General features: G+C 44.1%; 1 protein-coding gene across 2 annotated transcripts; it reads right to left on the bottom strand.

Moving 5' to 3' along the window:
• Positions 1–4,892: 4,892 nt before the first annotated feature.
• On the bottom strand, positions 4,893–18,029 carry HLH4C (Helix loop helix protein 4C). 2 transcript variants are annotated; one of them, XM_053786734.2, is made up of 4 exons: positions 17,515–18,029; positions 8,521–8,688; positions 7,217–7,492; positions 4,893–6,180 (listed from the first exon to the last, which is right to left on the bottom strand). In XM_053786734.2, the coding sequence occupies exons 2-4, from the start codon at positions 8,679–8,681 to the stop codon at positions 5,937–5,939; spliced, it is 681 nt and encodes a 226-aa protein (XP_053642709.1). In that variant the 5' UTR covers positions 8,682–8,688; positions 17,515–18,029; the 3' UTR covers positions 4,893–5,936. The 2 variants fall into 2 exon arrangements, with proteins under 2 accessions (XP_053642709.1, XP_053642710.1); XM_053786735.2 differs by lacking the exon at positions 17,515–18,029 and having other exon boundaries at positions 8,521–9,445.
• Between the last annotated feature and the right edge of the window lie 682 nt (positions 18,030–18,711).

The following is an 18,711-nucleotide window of genomic DNA, read 5'->3' as shown; positions in this document are numbered from 1 at the left end:
GCTCCGTCTAACACTTCCTAAACTATCATAGTTCTACATGTTTTAGATGCTTTTCATTAACTTGCATTTCGTTTGTTAATTCTTTTATCTATTTTAATTTTTTCATCTTTAAACTCTCTCGGATTTATTATCACATTCACCCTATTTTTTATATGGATTTAATTACCAAATTTTTCTGGGTTCTCTTCTGATCCTTCAGTCTTCACTACGCACAATTTCTTTTCCTGCCTCTTTCACCTTCCATAATGTAACCTTGAATGCAATAAAAAAAAGAATTGTAGTTGCAGTAACGTAGCTGGAACAATTTATAATTTAATATTTATTTACCTGCTTCTTGATGAACAAAACATTGTGTGGACAGCTGAACATCCTCTGTGTTGGCAGCTGAACATCCTCTGTGTTGGCAGCTGAACATCCTCTGTGTTGGCAGCTGAACATCGTCTGTGTTGGCAGCTGAGCATCCTCTTTGTTGGCAGCTGAGCATCCTCTGTGTGGGCAGCTGAACATCCTCTGTGTTGGCAGCTGAACATCATGTGTGTGGGCAGCTAAACATCCTGTGTGGGCAGCTAAACATCCTGTGTGGGCAGCTGAACATCCTGTGTTGGCAGCTGAACATCCTGTGTGGGCAGCTGAACATCCTCCTTCTATCTTATTCTTATCAAGTGTTGTCCGGTGATAACATTCCGCTCACCTATGGGAGGAGAGGGATGTAGGGGAGAGGGATGTAGGGGAGAGGGATGTGAGGGAGAGGCGAGTGAGGGAGAGAGAAGTGAGAGGGGATAATCGCTAGGTAATGGTTCACCTTCTGCTGTGGTGTGCTTGGATTACCTCAGATTTCCGGATTTACTGAAGGATTTAGCAAATATTTGGGTTTTTGCTTGTTATCCTGACTGAGATTTGTTGAGAGAGAGAGACCTTGGGGATAAAATAAAAGAATCATAAATAAAAGCGTTTTATTATAATAACATTGTATGACTAGACGCGCGAGCGCACAAACACACACACACACACACACACACACACACACACACACACACACACACACACACACACACACACACACACACACACACACACAGCCATCGCAACAGAAAATGGTAAAGTTGACACGACAGGTAAACAAGATAATTTTTCATTTTTTATTTTCAATTAAGTTAAATATATTTTATGTAGAACACTGAGAAAATTTATTAAATCAGCATAAGATACTTGGCTCTTCTTTCTCTGTACCGTTTTACCACTACCATGGTGACACACCAGTGTTGCACCACCACCATGGTGACACACCAGTGTTGCACCACCACCATGGTGACACACCAGTGTTGCACCACCACCATGGTGACACACCAGTGTTGCACCACCACCATGGTGACACACCAGTGTTGCACCACCACCATGGTGACACACCAGTGTTGCACCACCACCATGGTGACACACCAGTGTTGCACCACCACCATGGTGACACACCAGTGTTGCATCACCACCATGGTGACACACCAGTGTTGCACCACCACCATGGTGACACACCAGTGTTGCACCACCACCATGGTGACACACCAGTGTTGCACCACCACCATGGTGACACACCAGTGTTGCACCACCACCATGGTGACACACCAGTGTTGCACCACCACCATGGTGACACACCAGTGTTGCACCACCACCATGGTGACACACCAGTGTTGCACCACCACCATGGTGACACACCAGTGTTGCACCACCACCATGGTGACACACCAGTGTTGCACCACCACCATGGTGACACACCAGTGTTGCATCACCACCATGGTGACACACCAGTGTTGCACCACCACCATGGTGACACACCAGTGTTGCACCACCACCATGGTGACACACCAGTGTTGCACCACCACCATGGTGACACACCAGTGTTGCACCACCACCATGGTGACACACCAGTGTTGCACCACCACCATGGTGACACACCAGTGTTGCACCACCACCATGGTGACACACCAGTGTTGCACCACCACCATGGTGACACACCAGTGTTGCACCACCACCATGGTGACACACCAGTGTTGCACCACCACCATGGTGACACACCAGTATTGCACCACCACCATGGTGACACACCAGTGTTGCACCACCACCATGGTGACACACCAGTGTTGCACCACCACCATGGTGACACACCAGTGTTGCACCACCACCATGGTGACACACCAGTGTTGCACCACCACCATGGTGACACACCAGTGTTGCACCACCACCATGGTGACACACCAGTGTTGCACCACCACCATGGTGACACACCAGTGTTGCACCACCACCATGGTGACACACCAGTGTTGCACCACCACCATGGTGACACACCAGTATTGCACCACCACCATGGTGACACACCAGTGTTGCATCACCACCATGGTGACACACACCAGTGTTGTTGCACCACCACCATGGTGACACACCAGTGTTGCCCCACCACCATGGTGACACACCAGTGTTGCACCACCACCATGGTGACAAACCAGTGTTGCACCACCACCATGGTGACACCATTGTTGCCCCACCACCATGGTGACACCAGTGTTGCCCCGCCCCCACGGTGACACACACCAGTGTTGTTGCACCACCACCATGGTGACACACCAGTGTTGCACCACCACCATGGTGACACACCAGTGTTGCACCACCACCATGGTGACACACACCAGTGTTGTTGCACCACCAGCATGGTGACACACCATTGTTGCACCACCACCATGGTGACACACCAGTGTTGCACCACCACCATGGTGACACACACCAGTGTTGCACCACCACCATGGTGACACACCAGTGTTGCACCACCACCATAGTGACACATACCAGCGTTGCACCACCCCCCTGGTGACAGACCAGTGTTGCACCACCACCATGGTGACACACCAGTGTTGTTGCACCACCACCATGGCAACACACCAGTGTTGCACCACCACCATGGTGACACACCAGTGTTGCACCACCACCATGGCAACACACCAGTGTTGCACCACCACCATGGTGACACACCAGTGTTGCACCACCACCATGGCGACACGACTAAGCAGTACATTCCTCGAACGTCTGGTGGTAGTCACTTATCCATATATTATAAAACTCGCTGTGACCTCTGTAATACTATTGCATTTGCCCTACCGCTCACAGGACGAGCGTTAGGTGCACAATAAATTAACCTGAATTAACATGTACAAAACTGAAAATTATGTTAATACACATTTTTGCTTGGCCCGGAGCCAGGTCATACTGCCCACTCACCTGCCATAACACTATCACACGCTGTATGCTGGATAAAAATTCTGTTTCTCCAACCCACCGGGGCATTACAGTAGTCATGAAAGCGGAAGTGAGCGGAGGAAGCAAGCTGTTGCCCATATTGGTGTTCAAACTATAATGATCATTTCTGTGTAAACAAATGTGACGCATTGGTTCCTTCGTGTGACCTGTTCGTCATATTTCAGAGCACATCCTGGGTTCCCGTGTTACCTGCACGTCATATTTCAGAGCACATCCTGGGTTCCCGTGTTACCTGCACGTCATATTTCAGAGCACATCCTGGGTTCCCGTGTTACCTGCACGTCATATTTCAGAGCACATCCTGGGTTCCCGTGTTACCTGCACGTCATATTTCAGAGCACATCCTGGGTTCCCGTGTTACCTGCACGTCATATTTCAGAGCACATCCTGGGTTCCCGTGTTACCTGCACGTCATATTTCAGAGCACATCCTGGGTTCCCGTGTTATCTGCACGTCATATTTCAGAGCACATCCTGGGTTCCCGTGTTACCTGCACGTCATATTTCAGAGCACATCCTGGGTTCCCGTGTTACCTGCACGTCATATTTCAGAGCACATCCTGGGTTCCCGTGTTACCTGCACGTCATATTTCAGAGCACATCCTGGGTTCCCGTGTTACCTGCACGTCATATTTCAGAGCACATCCTGGGTTCCCGTGTTACCTGCACGTCATATTTCAGAGCACATCCTGGGTTCCCGTGTTACCTGTACGTCATATTTTAGACAACATCCTGGTTTTGGTTCTCTTATGGTTTTCTTGCTATGGTCGTCTCTGGCTCAACTCAACTCAACTCAATAATCAGCGTTATTATTTATAACAGTGACATTCCCAGTTGCTAGGTTATGTACTTGTTGCTTGGATATATGATGACACACACTGATGTCGACCTCTGCATATTTATACTGATGTCAACATGACTAATATGAACATTTGCTAGAACACATAATGGTTGACTAGATGGTTAAACGAGGCGACCACAACAATGTGGAGGCTCTGAAGATGATCACTGTCTCCTTGACTCCAGGTGTCCAGCTCCACCGTCCACACTACAGAAACTGGAAGCACCTCGATCACACACTGTTTGCACCTGATTTATGAATATATTTGACACGAGCGACACGAACTGCTTCTTGGACTAGAAACATCATTGAGGTTACTGAGATCGACTCAACAAACAAAAGGAGTTACCTAAAATATATATACATTTAAGATCTGATTTGCCACATTTCTCTGCAAATAGTAGTAGTTATGTGTCACAACACACTCTCAATCACGATCCTCAGCCTTCGACCAATGACCATACTGTTCCTGCTGCTCTGTGGCTGAGTGTGGAATGTGTTCAGGAAACAGGTGTATGGTGCTGCGCCAGCCGGTAGAGACCTAGTAGCAAAGTTTCACTCACAGTTCTTGTGATAATTGTCTGTGGGCAATTTGTATATCTTCATCATAGAGGTCTGTCTGCAAGAGTGATGGTGGTTCTTGTTTGGGATGGCTCAGGCAGCTTGTGCTGTTTGAGCCCCAGTGGCGTCGGAAGGGGGGGGGGGCGCCCCGGTGACACCATTTAGGGGGTGACACCATAGAGCCTATAAAGAAGGTGACACTAATGCACCAACAAAAGAGAAGAATCCTTCGTTTCTATATAGCCTATTATATATTAACAGAGTACAAATAGGCCTATAGGGAAAATCATTGATTTTGATGTGATAGATGATTTTGCAGGACTAAGGGCAAGGAAATGTAAGATCAGATTCACTGATATGTTACCTCAACTCAAGGTCAAATCGGAACTAGTGTTTCTCTGGTATTGCAACGTTTTCTTTATTTTTCAAGTTTTTTTTTTTGGCATTGTTGAAGATGAATAAATGTAGGATCTGTTGCCTGTACTCAAAGTGGTATTTGAGGTTATGTTTCTTCAATATTACTACGATTATTTATTTTATCATTAATAAAGTTGAGAAGTATTCTCCTGTACAGTTTATGGCCCTTAAACGTTCTCATTGCTAAACATTAGTCATTGGTCATGTAGTAGATTCCGCCCCGGGTGACACCAACCCTAGCGACGCCTTTGCTGAGCCCTGCTTCCAAACATTTGGTGATTATTTTGTCTAAATTTCGGTCGGTATTCCAGAGGAAAACGAATTTTTTCCCAAAAAAGGGAAAAAATGTATTGCCAATCAAGTCAAGCAGAACCCCCAACCCATGTGTCGAAACCCAGACAGAGCCATATGCCCACATCTTTCACCTCCCCCAACTGGAGTCAACAACGACAGTTTTTCCCCGGGCCTATAAGATCTGATATTTGGAGCTGCAGATGTAAGGCGTCCCGACGTATTGCCCGTTGGGTTGTGTATAACGAGGACAAGCATCCCAAGAAGAAAACGAAATTTGTCATTGATGCTCAAGACAGGAGCAGAATGAAGACGTGAACACTTCACTTGGCCAACGCATAAGTTTGTAAGGGCTTCTCTGGTTGTATGTATTCGTGTGTAATTATGTGAAACTTTGTTTAAGCTCTCGTAAAAATAAGAAAAACAAACATTCACAAGATCATGGGAGAGAAGCTGTGTGGGGAAATAAGAGGCCACAGGACGATCACATCCAGCACGTGGTGGCGAGGAGGAGGCCACTACGAAGCTCACACATCCAGTACGTGATTGAGGTAGGCAATGTAGCAGATGGCGAGGCGAAGAATCTCGATCTTGGAGAGTTTCTTGTCGGGCGGCAGCGTTGGCAGCAGCTTGCGCAGCTGCGCGAATGCCACATTAAAAGCCTCCACACGCATGCGCTCTCGACTAGCGTGCGCAGTGCGATACTTAAGGGTAGCGCGTCTGCGCCGCCGCCTCTCCTCCTTGGTCATAGCCAGCACGTGTTCCCGCTCCCTGCAACACCAGGTAAGGAACGCCAGGTAAGGAACACCAGGTCACCTGTTCACAATACTCACCATTATTAATAAAGAAAGGTCTGGATCAATTGCAGACTCGCTTCTCATCAAGCAAAAACTAAAATTATGCAACTTTCATACCCCGATTTTTAATACACAAATAACCCGCACATGGGAGAGAAACTTATAACGACGTTTCGGTCCGACTTGAACCATTTACTAGTTAATGGTCCAAATAGGACCGAAACGTCGTCATGCGTTTCTTTCTATGTGCGGGTTATTTGTGTAGTGTTCCAGTTACGGTATTGTACCTTTTTGTTCTTAACTGATTTTTAGTTTCGATTAAGAAAACTAACATAACTTAACCAAGCCAAAATATCAGGCATACAAAAATAACTTTTACCCAAGTTAAGAATTTGAATAACTTAACTATTTTCTTTGCAGAGGAAGAAGGAAGATGAATAACTAGATTGAGGAGGAGGGAAAGAAAAAAATGAATTAAATGGAGGAGGGAAAGAAGAAAATGAATGACCTGACCAGTCAAAAGTTCACCCAGCTGAACATTGGAAGACATAACCTGCATGGATCACAGGAAACACTAAAAGACGGGGAATAAGAGGACCAGACACAGAAGCACTGTGCTCCGGGAGTTTCCTACCAGGTCTTGTTGGTTCAACCAGTGAAGGAAACTCTCCAGTCTTACGATTATAATACTGTGCTGCTCAGTTTAGGCACACGGGATCGATTCCCGGCACCGGCAGTGAGGTCTTGGTGTGTATTTATATTTTCCTCTAATAGATTACTATCTACACTAGGTGTGACAGGGCGAATAAACGAATTTAAACTCAGCACTCGGAATTATATATTCAGTAATTGTATAGTACTGATAACCCGTATATACTTATTTGTAGTTGGAGAGGGTCGAGCTCTAGCTCCTAGTTTATGTTACTTGTGGTTGGAGGGGGTCGAGCTCTAGCTCCTAGTTTATGTATACTTGAACTCGGAGAGACATGAGGTGCGGCTACTTAACCTACCTGGATCTTCTGCTGGTGGCGGCGTTGGACCCAGCAAGTACAAATGTCGGGTCGTTCTCTATGTCTGAAGGTCGGTTCTCCCGCTTCAGGTTGGAGGCTCTCTCGTGCCCTCTGACCTCCCCTGTTGGACCCTCGTGAGATCGGAGCTCTGCGCGGAGGTCACGACGTACGAGGTCAGCACGCAGTTCGACGGGCAGGAGGTCAGCTTTTAGTTCGGGGCGGGAGATGGTGTAGTCGTGGGCTGGCCGATACTCGAGGCGTGGGTTGAGGTCTGACCTGCATAGGAGGAAACCACAAGTTACGCGAGTGTACCTAGTTCCAACCGACCGAGCGAAGGTTTGAACCAATGGTAAGCCGGCCCTAAAACTAGCAGGCCAGGACTGGCTTATACCATGAGTTTGAATCATCCTCTCGGCGAGTACAATCGTGTCATACGATTCCGTGAGTCATTCATAACTACCTAGTTCTTGCTGTCGTGATGCAATGTGAGGTGCTTCCAAGTTTCATAAATCCATATAAGCACAAGTCTCATCTATCTTCTGTCCTATATAATAGTCTGCTCAATACATTTTGCATTAGTTTAGTGCGAGATGAATAGGTCTTAAGTACATTAGTCTCACATCTTTGAGGGATATGTAATGCATATTAGTTGTGCGTCAGGCCTTCAGCCTGGGACTAAGAGCCTTCCCTCGCTGGAATTTGGGAATCATTTATAATCGAGTTGCTTGAGTGTTGCCCAAACTACCTTCACTTAAGAGCCGCCACTGTGTGAAAGTTTCAGATCACTTACTTAACCACTTTGTTATTACAATTTAACATTAGCCAACCGCAGTTACGATTTTTCTAGTTACTGTAAATTCAGTAATGTTCTATTTTGTTATAAGCTAATAACGATTCAAGTTTGGACATTATTAATTTAATGAAAAATATATGAGCACTAAACTAATGGGTCATAAATATTACGAACTCAAATTAAAGCTGTAATTAACAACTGTCAATGAATAAACATATCCACCGTTCTCCTTCCTTCTGGGATTGAACTCCAGTACTCCAGGCCTGGTCTCAGACCGGGCCGCGGGGGCGTTGACCCCCGGAACTCTCTCCAGGTAAACTCCAGGTAAACATCCTGACGAGAACAGTGTTACCGTTCCTCCACCTTATGTAAAGTCTAAGTTAATAATCTATCACATGTTTATATTGACACGAGGTCAATATAATACAGTAAATTATGCAGCAACACTAATACAACTTGGCTTAGGCCGGGGCACCTAACACTCCAGAGCATCTGACTCAGCTGAACTCACCTGGTGAGGTCGTGCTTGACAGGCAGGTCAGGTCTAGGGGTGGCGTGGAGGGCAGCGACCCTTAACTCAGGTGGGGCCAGCAGGCGGGGGTCACGGGTCACCAAGTCAGCCGAGGTCATGTAGCTGCACGCTGTGTAGTGACCCGCCAGCGGGAAGTCCATGTCCAACCTGCCAAGGAGGTCAAGTGTCAGCCTCAAGGAGAAGCTTGAGGAAGAATGCCCTGGCAGTGACAACTTCAGGTCAGCTTAGCGGCCAAAATAAGAAGAGCAGGTTAGTGTGTGTGGCATCCTGTCAGAAAATGTGGTATTCCCAACCTTTGGTGTAGAACTTTTAACCTAAGTTACGACATTCTACATTCTACATATGAAGTCATTAATAAGTGTAACAATAATAATTAACAAAAAGACATTCTTATCCAGCAGTGACTCACGCCTGCCCATTAGAAAAGTATAAGTCTTTTAGGGTGTTTTTATGACTCCCAAACTGTGGTGGGTCACTGTTAGGGTCACACCGTTAGGGCCGGTTTTCTGATACTTTACTACTGTACTTCTTGCCTTCCAGCGTTCTCAAATAAATTCCAAATATCTGTTTGTTCATCTTATGGTTTTCAAGGTAACCATAGCGTATTATGCCACCAAGAACAAACTGAATATATACTGTACTAGCATGTTGCTAGGTTCCTCATGGTCATCTAATACCTCGGGTATTATCACAGTCTCGTTTATTCATACAGTTGTCCTTAACAGGCTATGTATAATTTAGGGTTCTGGAATTTGTCCCACAGACTGAAAATTCTGTATAAATTTTGTGAATAAGAACATAAGAAAGAAGGAACACTGCAACAGGCCTACTGGCCTATGCGAGGCAGCTCCAATTCTGTAAAGTAAAAGGACACAAGCCGTTACGGCTTGACAAAGCTCCTGGAGAGCGAAACGTTGCCACAATAAAATGTCACATTAGTTGCACTTGTGTCTTTTTACTTTATATATTGTCGGTAATTCTACCAACATTATTACAAGCTCCAATTCTCCCACCAGCTTAAGCCAATGCCTTGACCTAGTGAGGTCAGACACGTCACTTAAGGGAGGAGTAGTGCATCCAACTTAGTACCACAAGCTAGTCAGGCCCAACTCACACCCACCCACACCCACTCATGTATTTATTCAACCTATTTTTAAAACTACACAACGTCTTAGCGTCTATGACGGTACTCGGGAGTTTGTTCCACTCATCCACAACTCTATTACCAAAGCAGTGCTTTCCTATATCCTTCCTGAATCTGAATTTTTCCAATTTAAAGCCATTGCTGCGAGTCCTGTCTATGTTAGATATTTTTAGCACGCTATTTACATCCCCTTTATTAATTCCTGTTTTCCATTTATACACCTCAATCATATCACCCTAATTCTACGCCTTTCTAGAGAGTGCAGATTCAGGGCCCTCAGTCTATCCTCATAGGGAAGATTTCTGATATATGGGATCAACTTTGTCATCCTCCTTTGCACGTTTTCCAGTGCATTCATATCCATTCTGTAATACGGTGGCCAAAACTGTGCAGCATAATCTAAATGAGGCCTAACCAAATATTACAACCCAGGAGTCCAAATGGCCTGTTATCCTGGGTGTAAAGGGAGCAAAATAAACACAGCAGAAAACTTTTGACTTATATTATCCTTCACCAATTTAGAACAGAAGTATGTACACTATATACACTATGTACAGCGATAGGTATTAGTGCACTCCACGGTATGCAAGGCAGAATAGAAGCCACTAGAGAGCAGACCGTGCTTCAACCAGCTCTAGAATGGGAATGGCAAGGGCAGACAGGAGAGTGGTACCCACATAACCTCTGCGATTGCCAAAACCATCTTCTCACTGGCTGGAACCTGGGTACTGGTTGAACGACGGGGCCCCATCGTCAACCCTCAGTCACCTGGTTCGCTGGTTGGGGGAGATAGCCTGTAAATGAGGGTGTGTACATGCGCCGAATAAAGGTTACGTACTCTTTGCATGCCACACCAAAGATATAAAGAGTTGAAGAACAAAATGAGGGCTTCTATTATTCATACTTCTTGCTATGAAGCCAAGGATTCTGTTAGCTTTATTGCGAGCACTAATGCACTGTTGTCTTGGTTTTAGATTACTATTAACCAGAACTCCTAAATCCTTTTCGCAATCCGTAATATTAAGGTCTACATTATTTAGTTTATATGTGGCATGGTTATTTTCCTGTCCACCATTTAGAACTTTGCATTTGTCTATATTAAACTGCATCTGCCACTTCTCCGACCACTGCATGAGTCTATTCAAATCATCCTGGAGTGCTCTAATGTCCTCATTAGAATGAATTGGACTGCCTATTTTGGTGTCATCGGCAAATTTGTTTATGTCGCTATATATTCCCTCATCTACGTCGTTTATGCAGATTGTGAACAACAAGGGGCCCAGCACTGACCCGTGGAACACCGCTTGTGATGTGCCCCCATTCTAATTTCTCCCCATTTATGCGAACTCTATGCTGACTATTCGTCAACCATGCCTCAACCCAGGATGGTTCTTTTATTGGATTTTGTGAATAGTTGTGTGGTAATTGTTGTCTCTAACTTCCACACTCATTTTAATGACACTGTTATGCGAGACGCCTCGTAGCTGGCACGGATGTCTTTTATTGAATTTTGGCAGTTTGTGGGTAGGGCTTCTGAGTTTCTGAATTCTTTTGTTCATGGTAAACACTGATCCTTCGGCTCAGCTTCCATGGATAGTTCCTCAATTCAAAATGGGTTTTTGTGGGCTATGCCACAGGTATTTTAGCGAGCCACAGATGGGAGAGTAAACCCTCATAGTAAATAACTGGAGAGCATATGGCAGCGAGGGAAGAGAGACGGAGGCAATATACAGTAAGTGACGAAGGGTATAAAATGCCAGTAAACTGGAATAAAAACTTTAAGTGGTGCGTAAAATATTTCATGCGACATTTTACTTGGAGACTAAACTTGATCTTCACGCAGAACAACTGAAATAAAGTTTCCATACTACTTATAGGGTCTTTATTCAAGTGACAGTTAAACAAAGTTAGATATCAAAATCAGAACTGCGGCTTGAAGATTTTACTTAAACTGCGAGATGATGTGAACATGTATGAAGATTTAGGCGTCGCCAGAAAAATAAAGTTTTAAATCAAAATATGTCAGAAAAGTTCTTTATTCTAATTAAGCAAAATTCTATCATAAATGTAAAAATAACTTATCTTTTTCGCTTATTGAAGACTGGTGAAATAATAATCAACATGTAAATATTCCCAAGAGAGCCTGGTGGCTAAAGATCCCGCTTCACATTCGGAGGGCCCGGGTTCGATTCCCGGAGGGTGGAAACATTTCGACACGTTTCCTTACACCTGTTGTCCTGTTCACCTAGCAGCAAATAGGTACCTGGGTGTTAGTCGACTGGTGTGGATGGCATCCTGGGGGACAAGATTGAGGACCCCAATGGAAATAAGTTAGTCCTCGATAACCCAGCACTGACCCCTGTGGAACACCGCTTGTGATGTGCCCCCATTCTAATTTCTCCCCATTTATGCGAACTCTATGCTGCCTATTCGTCAACCATGCCTCAACCCAGGATGGTTCTTTTATTGGATTTTGTGAATAGTTGTGTGGTAATTGTTGTCTCTAACTTCCACACTCATTCGATAAGATTGAGGACCCCAATGCAAATAAGTTAGTCCTCGATGACGCACTGACTTTCTTGGGTTATCCTGGGTGGCTAACCCTCCGGGGTTAAAAATCCGAACGAAATCTTATCTCTTCAGGTACAACCACAATTACTGCTCAACGTACACTGACCTGTCATGGCAGTCGTGACTTGTCACCTCGTATGATGATACAATATCTTTATATTATGGAAACTTAGACAAGTGGTACCCAGTAGTTATACAAACATGTATTGGGATTTAATACTTATTTACACAATATCAAAATACATCTCTATAAATTACTTCAAAGTGTGAATATAAAATTGTATAAAACAATTGGGAGTGTGTAGTTGCAACTACCCATAACAAAATTACGTACCTAACCCATCATAGACACTCTCTAGGATTTAATCCAAACCCATCAGACACACGTCCAGCTTGCCAAAAAGGGAAAATGAATTTTTATACTAAAATAAGAAGCCTAACAGATACCTGTTTACGCATAAAAATATATTGACAGATACGCCACGACAGACAGTAATTACTTGTTGATGAGTGATTACCCTTAATGAATCTTGATTGCGTTGCTGCTAGTTTTTCAAAGTCTCCCTCAAATGTAACACTGGTGTCAGTAATGCAATTACAGACAAAACAAGTTGTCTGAACACCTACAATATTGATATCCAATAGCGACAGGATAAGGAAATAGATACATGCAGCACTTGTGTATGCAAGTGCTACATTTGTCTAATTCCTCACTTATGAACACAGCGAGAGACTCATCTACTTCATTCTAGTATACTATAAATAAATGTTCAAAATACTCGAGGACAGCATGGGGTAAGCCTACACAATGTGACATGTATGCTTCAGCAGGTACCAGACGGTATACCGGCTGATCATCGGCAGATGTAGACAGTCAACAATAGAAAGCTAAGGTCCTCAGGCAGATGCAATAACAAAGGATGGAAGGTCAACTGTAGTAAGCTGATGCTCTGGTGCAGGTACACTAGAAATTAAGTGTAACTGACTAAAACTAGACTATGTAGCTTGCTGCAGCAGAGACTGTCAGCAGTATGACAAGAGTGACAGCTACAGCAGACAGAGAGGTGACAGTGAGCCTGAGAGTCACGCTTGAGGACAGCAATCACTAGCACTGGCTGAGGTGAAGGAAAATAGAGTGCTTTGATGGTCCAGCGTACAGGAACTGCCCTCCACTTCTCTGAATCAACCCTAATTACTTCCATTCCCTTATTGTGCCAGATCAACCAGGCTATGATGGATATGTGCGGCAGCGGTCTTCCAGCAGCAACAACCTGGTTGACCAGGCAAGCATCAGACGAGCCTGGCCCATGACCGGGCTCCGAGTAGTGAGACTCTCGAAGCTCATCAAAGGTAAGGTATATCAAAGGTACGGATTTATATTTTTCCCTTGAGTATAATAATAATAATAATAATAATAATAATAATAATAATAATAATAATAATAATAATAATAATAATAATAATAATAATAATAATAATAATAATAATAATAATATAGTAAAAATGCAGTGAAAGGGCGTTTTGAATTATTAAATGGAGCAACTAGACAAACAGGCACCACAGAAGGATCATTGAGAACAGCGGCTGCACCAGCAAGAGCTTGCAAACAGATAAGACATTTCTGGAGTGTTTTAACAATCTGTTAAGGACTCCAGCGGGTAGAGAAACTAAAGCTGGCTGACCACGCGAGACTGCCATGACCAGTGGTATGTGCAGTGAGAAGTGACAGACTCATAGACACTGCGTCTAACCAAACATTTGTTTGGATGGGTATTTTGAGGGTCCAGTGTACACACTAGAGTTAGCCGAGCAGCTGTGTGGGGTAACGGGATACTGTACATCGATAAAGCACCCGGGAATATACGACTGAGAATCTCGGATACAATCGACACCCTTCCCTAGTTCACAGCCGATGTTTAAGATCCATCTAGTCTAACGTCAGACTAACCATTTCGAACAGGTGTCACCCAGACCTGGAGACGATGGAGATGGTGATGCGAGGCTAGATGGGTGCCTAGGAAGGTACTGAAGCTCCGACCCTGAGAATTTTGGCTTTTAAGTTCATCGTTATCCCTTCAATTTCTGACAATACCGTTGTTTATTGTTATGTATGGATGAAACTTCCTATGTACTAGGCTTGGCTTGAATGTGGGACGACTGGACACTGTCATCGCCTAGGTTCTGACGGTAGGCAGGACAAGGATGGACAAAGACAACAAAGCTCTCGCAGTTTTTATGGAAAATGTGAAATGCCAGCCGAAGATGGTGAGGAGGCGAGACTGATAGGACGATGGGAGGTAGATCAGTTGCTGTATACGAAGTGTAGGCAAGCCAAGTGCAGGAATCAAGAAAACTCCCAGCACACCACCGACTAAGTGACTCACCTCAAGGAGCTGCTGAAGACATACCCGGACGTCTTTGCAGGGAAGCACGACCTGGATGTACCACCTGCTGCAACATCACATCCACACGATGAATTACCGCCCATTAAAGCAGCCGCCTTTCAGGATAGTACCGGAGTAGCGCAAAATGGAAGCGTCATGGAAACCTTTGTGAGAACAATGTATTTATAAAGTTAGCAGCCTTCGACCATCAGCAAGAGCCCTGATAAGGAAAATGAGGCTATATAGACTACAAGGCTTTCGGTGAGATCACGATAAAGGACTTGTTGTGGATGCCTTGGCAAGTGCAACTTGGTGTCCAGCGTTGAACCTCCGGTCAGGATATCACCAATTTAAGTTAGCGGACTAGAATAAGGAGACAGCGTTCTTGTGTGGCTAGGGACTGCTGTAATAATAATAATAATAATAATAATAATAATAATAATAAATAATATTTATATATGAATTATCTACATATGATTTTTACAGAGAGTAGTACAATGTATATAATAAACACATAATTGTTGCAGTCATACACTATAGACAAACCATGCAGATTTAAATGTTTAGGTTATGTAATTCACAGGGAAAGAAAAAAATAGTAGAAGTCTTCGGCAAGTTCCGTGAGGCACTTAATAATAGTCAATTGAAAGAGGTTCTGTCTGTTCCGAGAGATGAAACACCTTGAGCATGTGGTGTGAACGCGAGACTGTGACCAATCCATAGAGGCAAACTTGTCAGGACTCTAGTCTTTACAACGTTGGGAAGCTGAGAAGTTTCCTGAGACTATGCATCTAGTAAAAAAGATTTGCCAAGCAGTTCGTAGTAGTCTCAATACATCTACACAATCTGACTGGAAAGAGGCATAAATTCTATTGAACCTACAGTTGTCAAGATGAATTCACGCAGCTGAAGGGCGTCCTGACGACTGTCCTGGTACTTAATGAGAGCGAGACGACAGTGGAAGAAGTACTCACAAATGATGGGGGGCGACAAGCATGTCATTGCCTACTTTTGCCAAAGTTTGAGCAAGGCGGAGCGGAGGTACTGCGTTGCCTGGAGAAAGTTATTAGTTGTCGTCAAGCCACTTCCACCACAATGGCGCACAATTCACCATCCACTCTGAAGAGCATTTACAACCTAAAGAGACAACTAGTTGGCTTGGTTGACAAATAGGTCCTGTACTATTTTGAGATCGTACTTTGTCTGAAACAGGCGCATGTAAATGTGAAGAGTATATGTCTGTTCGTTCCTGTGATCCATCTTGTAAGGACTGCTAGTAGGGAGAAGGGAGAAGTATAGTTGTCGCCAGGCGACGTCTCAGGGCAACCGCGATGAAATAGGCATCAGAAGGAAGACCAGAATCTGCGACCCATCATGAGGAAGAACATTATGCACATGGAGGGTGACATGTTTCAGCGCTGGTGGGATATAGTACCAAAAGACAGCCACGCCGATGAAGATTCATGCTGCCATCTTGCGGGAGGTGCTGAGCAGTCTTTCCGGTGGTCGTCTCAAGATGAAGAAGCCTCAGTCGACCCATCAGCACGTTTCGCTAATGCCAAGAACTAATACATCTGCATTTCCATGGACTCCTTCACCAAGTTCTCAAGGCAAAATCCTTGATGCTGGTGTGGGGCTCTTGATCTAAGAAACTGAACCAGTACTCTTCCTTGGCTCGAACCTGAATGACTCCAACTCCTCAGGCGCTGTATGATCCCTACAAGTTTAGCACTACCCCATGAATGTAATAATAATAACCATCCTTCATCATGTGTCCGGAAAATTTCGCAGTCGAGTGATAATGTTAGGTTTACAAGGCTAGGCTTTCATCTCCTCGAGGAATAATATCTGCTTCACGCCACGAAACTTGCATATTTATATATCAAAATTCTGTGATCATATTGTTTCTTAAAAGTCTGCACAGACAACAAAACTTGACCATTCTGGATTTTAATTGGCTTACCTTATTGTTCCTAACAACCTACTAACTTATTGATATTTGCTAAAGCAAATAATATTTCTGTTTCGCTTTCGTTCTTAACAGCCAAATTCTATTTGTACATTTTCTACTAATACAGTGTTGAGAAGGTGAGGATGAGTGAGGGCTTCAGCATCATCTTCACAGTGTACACAAGATACATACAGTCAACTTTTTCTAAGAGGAAAGCTCTGTCTTATTAGAGTATAGAGATGACTAGGTCATTAGCAATGCACTCTGCTCACAGCCGAAAGGAAATGAGACGTATTGGAGTCTTGCAGTACCTGGTCCCTGTAAATCTAGCAATAAATAGTTACCTAGAAGTTTGTCGATTTTTGTGCATCGCATCTTTGAGAAAAGGATCTAACGTCTCCAATAGATATAAACAATTCTACCTGGATTATTAACCCCTTGTAGTTAATGATACAAAGAAGGATTTCTTTTCTCTTCACCTTGCCACAGTAGCTATTGGACAGCGTTGGCTTCTCCCTATTCTTTTGTACTCAGGACATACCTTCCCTCCCTACCCATGTGCAAACTTGAGTATCTGACTCACATAAGTTACTGAATGATGGGCAGAATGACGTTGAAACTGCACTAGACTAGAGCAACTAAATTATTAGACATAAGATGTGACGTCGGTGACCAAAATGTTTCGTGTAATGATTCGATATATTTATGTAATTATATTTTTCATATTATTTATAACTATCAGTCAAGAATATTTTAATAATAAAAAAAATAACTCAGCGTATGTAAATTGAGAGTACACCTCTAATGGCATATATATACGACTTACTTTATCAAGGGTCTATAGTCTCTTTACATGTGCATTCTTATATGTACTTAGAAGGCCAGGTAGTGCTAGTAGGCAGTCTGGCTTCCCTAATACTCACCTGGTACATACAGAGACGAGTCAGTCACCTTCCTGCGTCATGATGAGCCTGCTAGGGCCCCCCCTCACCTGTCTCCTTCCTTCTCTCCTCTCACCTTCCTCTTCTCACTCTTCACTCATCCTCTCTTCTCACCTTACCCCTCTCACTCTTCCATCTATGTACAGACTGTAGGAAGTATGACAATGCAGGGTTAGTCTGTCTCTCCCGTGTGAGTAATGTTTTCCTGCTTTGTATATAGTGAATAAATGTTGAAGAGTGTGTTCATCAGTATCCTTAAGTTGACTTGTTCATTGACTACTCTCCTGTTTAAATAACACCTTGTCCTCACGATGACCAATTTCACAAGCGATTTCACCCCCGGTTTGTTTTGATTCACTCCGTCACACTAAATTGGCGGAACCGACTGGAGATGAAAGTCAGCATCCCCGCAGCATCCTTCTCGACTCCGCCCACATCTTCCAGGACACGCCCCAGAGCGAACTACCGCGAGTACTATTGGCCGTTGAGACATGTCGCGCGCAGGTGATTGGTGCGTGGGCTGGACATCCCACGGTGTGGTTAGTGTGAGCGCTGTGACTGGTGGAGAGAATCACGGGTGTTCGGCGGTTCTCTGTAAACTGACCACTTATTGGTTTACACATGACTGCATGCGATCTTAAACTCCGTGTAATTGGTCGACTCTCCAGATTTATGGATTCTACATCACTGAGGATTTGTCTCGATCTAACTCCTCTATTATATAAAGTTTTCCCGTAAAACCTAAACCCAGTCTGTGATTGACGATACCTGAAAAAAATCTTTTAACCCTTTCTGCATTGTCCCTTACATCTCACCCTCGCCCATCTCCCCTGGATGTTGTGGTGCCAGGGAGACACAAACACTTAAGGCTGCCTCGTCCTCCTAGGTATTGATCCAGGATGCTGATGGCGCCGCCTTCCTACCAGCCACTAGCAACATTCTAGTCTAGGATATTTGTTTTATTTTGTAGCCACGATCTCCAAGTTGTTGGGTAGCTCTTATCTAAACATAATTCTATTCTTGTCTGGAACTCTTAGCGTGAAGCACTGGGCAGCTCATCCAGCAATCACATCTTCATTAAAGCAGGATACGAATGCTGTCTACTGACCATTAGTTATTTCATATTCCTGGCTTTGCTGCAGTGAATCTTTGTTAATGTAATGAACGAGGTAAATGTTA

This window comes from Cherax quadricarinatus, chromosome 41, assembly GCF_038502225.1.
Source record: "Cherax quadricarinatus isolate ZL_2023a chromosome 41, ASM3850222v1, whole genome shotgun sequence".
Classification (NCBI taxonomy): Eukaryota; Metazoa; Arthropoda; class Malacostraca; order Decapoda; family Parastacidae; genus Cherax; species Cherax quadricarinatus.
Note: the sequence above shows the minus strand (reverse complement) of the source record. Positions and strands in the feature narration are given on the sequence as shown.

Coding starts and splice junctions, on each gene's coding strand:
- HLH4C (XM_053786734.2), bottom strand. CDS start 8,681: ATGGACTTCCCGCTGGCGGGTCACTACACAGCGTGCAGCTACATGACC. Junction 7,493..8,520: donor GTCAAGCACGACCTCACCAG/GTGAGTTCAGCT, acceptor CCTCCTATGCAG/GTCAGACCTCAACCCACGCC. Junction 6,181..7,216: donor GCCACCAGCAGAAGATCCAG/GTAGGTTAAGTA, acceptor CTGGTGTTGCAG/GGAGCGGGAACACGTGCTGG.